At 38.4% G+C, this 6,000-nt stretch overlaps 1 protein-coding gene across 1 annotated transcript in view; it reads right to left on the bottom strand.

The window, feature by feature from the left end:
- Positions 1–210: 210 nt before the first annotated feature.
- NOL10 (nucleolar protein 10) overlaps positions 211–6,000 on the bottom strand; it is an 83,190-nt gene continuing 77,400 nt past the window's right edge. The window contains exon 21 of the mRNA XM_065401384.1: positions 211–327. Within this exon, the coding sequence (XP_065257456.1) occupies positions 211–327 (117 nt within the window). The remainder of the gene's footprint in view (positions 328–6,000) is intronic.

The raw sequence follows: 6,000 nt of genomic DNA, 5'->3' as shown, positions 1-6,000 counted from the left end.
CAAGTCAAAACCAAGACTGAGTTTGTAACACTGTCCTTGTGTCTTCTCCAAATACTCCAAGCATTTTGTGAACTTATTAGCTCACATACAGTTTAACAGGTTCTAGTTTTCTTATGTCCACCTTTTAGATACAAAAAGGAGTACGCCTGTGCTGTAAAGTCCCACTTTCCAGGTGACAAGTGAAAGTAAAGCAGCTTCTTTAAGAAGAAATTAAAATGGTCCTCTTCTACCACGTTTACTCTTGAGGTGGCTAGCTGAACGCCTGATATTTTTCCTCTCCTGATGATGTTGCTTCTCAGCTTCCTGCTGTTTCTTCTGCTGCCCTGACTGGAATATTTACAAAACAGACTTGAGTTAGAATTCCAACTGGCCCGCAAAAATGGTTCAACATTAACAAAGTCAGGACAGTTCCTGAGCTACATGTAGTAAAAACTGTACAGTTCTAGACATAAACACGAAAAGGAACAAGATAACTTACATGCAATATTTACAGTTTACAGAAATCTTCCCCGTTAAACTGTCAAGCACTCAGGTACCACAGAAATTAAGTTTTTTATTTTATCTACATTGCATGAATTTGATTAAACTAAGGTTCTTATACATGCATCCATCATGTTATTTGAGCATAAAAAGCTATGTTTTCAGCAGAGAATTCTAATGTAAAGATCAACAAACAGTCCTGTGGCACCTTATAGAGTAACAGACGTATTGGAGCACAAGCTTTCGTGGGTGAATACCCACTTCGTCAGACGCATGTGAAACGTAATGTAAAAATGTTACCATTAAGGTTTTGTTATAGCAGTTTGTTCAGCATGATATCTTTAGGTTCTAGCATTGCAGCTTTAAAATGTGGTGTATTTTAGAGGCACACTGTTTAATGTAATGGTTAAAAAAAACTTCAATCGTTTTGTTGTCCAAGTTTTCTGCCTCTCTAGTTTGAACTCAAAATTATTTACATTCCAAACATACATAAGATTTTTACTTTGTGCTTTCTTGATGTCACCTCTACTCCAGAATGGAGACACACTGTTTACAGTTCACTGCAGGCTTCCATGTGTTCTATTCCACCTACTCATGTTCAAGCCCAGAACAGTTAGTTCCTATGTTGGCTAAAGATGGCTATCACATTTAGGCTTTACACAAAAGTATTTCAAAAGACAAATGAGAGAAACTCCAGGAAATTAAGGGTTTTGTTTTGTATTTTTAAACTTGTATACTTTAAACACAATAGCTCTGCTACTGATTACATTACTAGGCATGTTTTCTACATAAAAACTGATTAAATTTCTGTACCAACATGGCATGTTTCTGTGCTTTGTTGATAAAATGTTATTCCTCCTTCTCAACTACCATTGACTACAAAATACTAACTCAACAAAACCTTAAAAGCACACTATACGTTTCAGGACAAACAGGAACAAGGCAGGTACGTAGTTACCCAGTGCAAATTAAACTGCTTCTCTACAAATCATATCTGTAACTTCAGGAAAAGCAAAATACTTATTACTTTAGAAGACAAGAAACTACAGTATAGCTTCACTAGTCAGCACTTTTGTGGAGCCAGCCCAAGAACTGACTGGCAAAATGTGGCCTAGGGAGTAATGGGCAGAGAGGCCAGCATGCACATTCTCCATGAGCCAGTGGGGGAGAACTGCATAACCCCATGCCCCAAAGACTCAAGCCAGAACAGGGATGGGTTATATGGTGGTGACAATTTCTGTTCCACCCACATTGGAAGGAGGCAGAGGCACCAGCACAACTTCACCTGTTTTGATTTTAGCAATAAACTGTAATCCTGGAAATTCACTAGAGTGTGAATTCACAGTGTTAAATCAAATGTTTTCCCTTTAGAGCACAAAATACATATCACCACCAATAAGTCATGGAAATACACAAAAGAGGCAGGGGGAAAAAATTACATTAATAGGGAAATAAAACCAAAGCAAACCTAATATTTATGCATACAGAATATTTATGCCCTACTTCTGCAATCTGATTAATATGAGTGGACCCTTATGATCCACCTGAGAGCAGGAATCTGCCCATTGGACTCAGACTGCAAAATCAGGGCCTTTGACTTGAAGCTGTTCAAGGCACGGAAGTATCTTTTCTGTGTGCTGTAAAGTGACTAGTATACTTTAGATGCTATAAGATAATTAATATCTGTCAAACCATAAATAAAATGGAAAATAAATCAAGAAGCTTGAATTATTTTTATTCAGATCCTGTCAGGAATGCAATGCAACACAGGAGGGACACTGTACTAACCATTGTATTAATATTATTGTATTAATCGTCAAAACCTGTGTCATGCTCAGATTCATAGATAACGTCAGCAGGGACCACACTGTGATCATTTAGTCTGACCTCCTGTATAAACAGGCCAGAGGATTTACCTGAAATAATTCCTGTTTTGAACTGGGTCATACGTTTTAGAAAAAGATCTAATCTTGATTTTAAAATTACCAGTGACGGAGAATCCACCAGGACCCTTGGTAAGTGGCTCCAGTAGTTAATTACCATTACTGTTAAAAATGTGCCGCCTATTTCTAGTCTGAATTTGTCTAGATTTGGCTTCTAGTCAGTAGACCTTTGTCTGCTACAGCGAAGAGCCAATTATTGAAGATGCAGAAAGAACTAGTTTCTATATTCATTAAATCAATACATACCATTTTGCTTTTTAGCAAATGTATATGAATCAGTTAATTAAGAAGTTTATTCCTTCCAGTTCTGTATCTTTAGTTTCATACATATTTTTAATAGTGTATCCAATTACTTACTATACCACTCAGCATTTTGGTACATTAGCAACATTTTACAGTATTATGCAAAAAAAATTATACAATTTGACTGTGGAAAGGCACACAGAGCATGGGATGAATATTATTAACTGATCAATTTAATCGAAAATTTTGGATTTTAAAAGATTTTCCTTTAAAAAAAGTTACTAAGGGTATGTCTACACTGCAATTAAAAACCTATGGCTGGCCGTGGCAGCTGATTCGGGCTAAGGGGCTCAGGCTAAGGGGGTGTTTAATTGCGTGTAGACATTCGGGCTGGGGCTGGAGCCGGGCTCTAGGACCCTGCAAGGTGGGAGAATCCCAGAGCTTGGGCTACACTCTGAGCCCGAACATCTACACTGCAATTTAACAGCCCCGTAAGTCTGAGCCCCATGAGCTCGAGTCAACTGGTATGGGCCAGCTGCAGGTTTTTAACTGCAGTGTAGACATACCCTAAAAGATTCCCCTTGCTTTGACTGTTCAGCTATCTCCATTTTGACTATTTTAATAGAAGTCTTTATAACATGTAGCTAGCTCTCCTAAAACAAATTGTAATTGTTTTTAAATAACTTGCAACTACTGTTCTTGCATTTTAAATATTCTTTCCTTTAAAGCATCTCAACGAAACCCTTGTTAATCCATTTCTTGGTTCAAGAAACTCTCTTAAATATCTTAAATCTCCCCACAGTATTTCTTTGTAACATTTACTATACTGCCAAAAGTTATTGCTTTTTAGACTTTTAAATTTATCAGCTGTTCTTACCCTATAAGCGGATGTCAACAAACTTGCTATGTGATAGCATAAAAAGGGGTTTCCTACCACTGTCCAGAATGCATTCTAAAGTACTCTTTAGAAAATAAAGCTGCATTGATTTAAGCATTAGCTTGTTAATATGGAACTGACTTGAATCATGTTTTTCTCTTTTGATGACCAAAGACTTTCCTTCCACACAGTCCCTTTTACATCTTTATCCAGCATATTGGAATTGTTACTTTACTGATTAAATCAAATTTCACTTGTTATGAAGGACATTAGAAGGCCAGCCCTGAAGAAAACCCTGTGTAAGTCGATTCAGTAAAAGATATTATCTCAACTACTTTGTGTCTCCCCTCTCTCTGGGGCAACACAGCTACAACAACACTGCAAACAATTGGAACTGAAAGGCACCGGAGAATATTGTGGACCCCACAGTAAAAACCATGGAAAAAGACAGATCATCTAGGAAACGCCAGGAGATAAACTTTGCAATGTTAACAATGATCAATTCCTGTGGGGGGAAGTTGGGATTTGGAGGGAAGCAGATACCACAGAGCCACTCAGGTACCAAAACCTGTTCAGCCTCCAACTACACTGATCCACAAGAACTAAAAATACTAAACCCTTGGAGAACAGATAAGACGATAGAAAATATCATAATGACACTCAATAAATCCATGGTACACCCAGACCTTGAATACTGCATGCAGTTCTGGTTGCCACATCTCAAAAACGATATATTAGAATTGGAAAAGGTACAGAGAAGGGCAACAAAAATTAGTAGAGGGACAGAACAACTTCCATATGAGGAGAGATTAAAAGGATTGGGAGTATTCAGCTTGGAAAAGAGATGACTAAGTGGGGATATGATAGAGATTATAAAATCATGACTGGTGTGGAGAAAGTGAATAAGGAAATGTTATTTACCCCTTCACATAACACAAGAACCAAGGGTCAACCAATAAAATTAACTGGCAGCAGATTGAAAACAAAACAAAACAAAAAACAAAAGGAAGTACTACTTCACACAATGCACAATCAACCTGCAGAACTCATTGCCAACGGGTGTTGTGCAGGCCAAAAGTATAACTGGGTTCAAAAAAGAATTAGCTAAGTTCATGGAGGATAGGTCCATCAATGGCTATTAGTCAAGATAGTCAGGGATGTAACCCCATGCTCTGGGTGTCCTAAGCCTTTAATTGCCAGAACCTGAAAGTGGACAACAGGGGATGATCATTCAATAGTTCCCTGTTCTCTTCATTCCCTCTGAAGCATGTGGCATTGGCCACTGTTGGAAGACAGGCTATTGGGCCAGATGGACCATTGGTCTGACCCAGTATAATCGTTCTTATGAAGGCTATGCATTACTTTTCTGCCCTCTTCCAAAAAGACGACATATCTGCACCTAAACCTTGGAGATGGGGCAATGAAAGGCAGGAGTTAATGATAGTCCTAGCAGCGTTAAACTCCCACTAGGCTTGCCAACTGCATTCTCTTCATCTTTTGAAAAGATCATCTCATATGACATGGCTCCTTTCCAGGCCTACTTTTTTTCTGCTCCCATGGACTATAGTGGGATTGGCTCAGGGAAGGAGAGGGGGATTTTCCATCCCATTTTACTTTTCTTCATCTCTCTTCTCCCCACTTCACAGAGAGGAGACTGGGGGCCCACATTAACTGAACTATTTGTCATATTTACTTTTAACTATAAATTTTGTACATTTGTATGTTCAATAAGGCAACCACACTGAGATGAACTCTTAAATGAGTCACTTGCAACAGAAGTGTAACAAAGTAATATACTGACAGGTTTCAGAGTAGCAGCCGTGTTAGTCTGTATCCGCAAAAATAACAGGAGTACTTGTGGCACCTTAGAGACTAACAAATTTATTAGAGCATAAGCTTTCGTGGGCTACAACCCACTTCTTCGGATGCATATAGAAGAAGTGGGTTGTAGCCCACGAAAGCTTATGCTCTAATAAATTTGTTAGTCTCTAAGGTGCCAAAAGTACTCCTGTTATTTTTAAAGTAATATACTGATTCTGCTGGGATCAAATCCAGAATGGTATTTCAAACTATTCCCAAATCTTCCCCTCCCCCAAAAATCTTTATGGAAGCTGATCATCAATTGTAGGATGCATTCTGTCTCAGCATTTTCTAATTTAAAGCTCCTATAAAAAGAGTATGCATGGGAAGCCCTGCAAAGCTCATTTAATTAGCTGTAAGGAGCTACTGTATCAGTTACACCTGCTGGTACGGCTCCTGAAATGGTGATCCTTCGCAGAGCTTCACTGGAATCTGTGACTTATTCCGAAGTCCACACATTTTAAATTCCAAAGTGGATACAGAGATCAAACCACAACGTAGATGAGAAAGGCTTATGAAAAATTGGTGATAGGAAGTACAATAAGAAATTCCAGTGACTTTGGTTTACTTAGCCTTTTGTGACCCAATTATCCAAAG

Source organism: Emys orbicularis, chromosome 3 (assembly GCF_028017835.1).
Source record: "Emys orbicularis isolate rEmyOrb1 chromosome 3, rEmyOrb1.hap1, whole genome shotgun sequence".
Lineage (NCBI taxonomy): Eukaryota > Metazoa > Chordata > Testudines > Emydidae > Emys > Emys orbicularis.
This window is presented reverse-complemented; position numbering and strand designations above follow the sequence as displayed.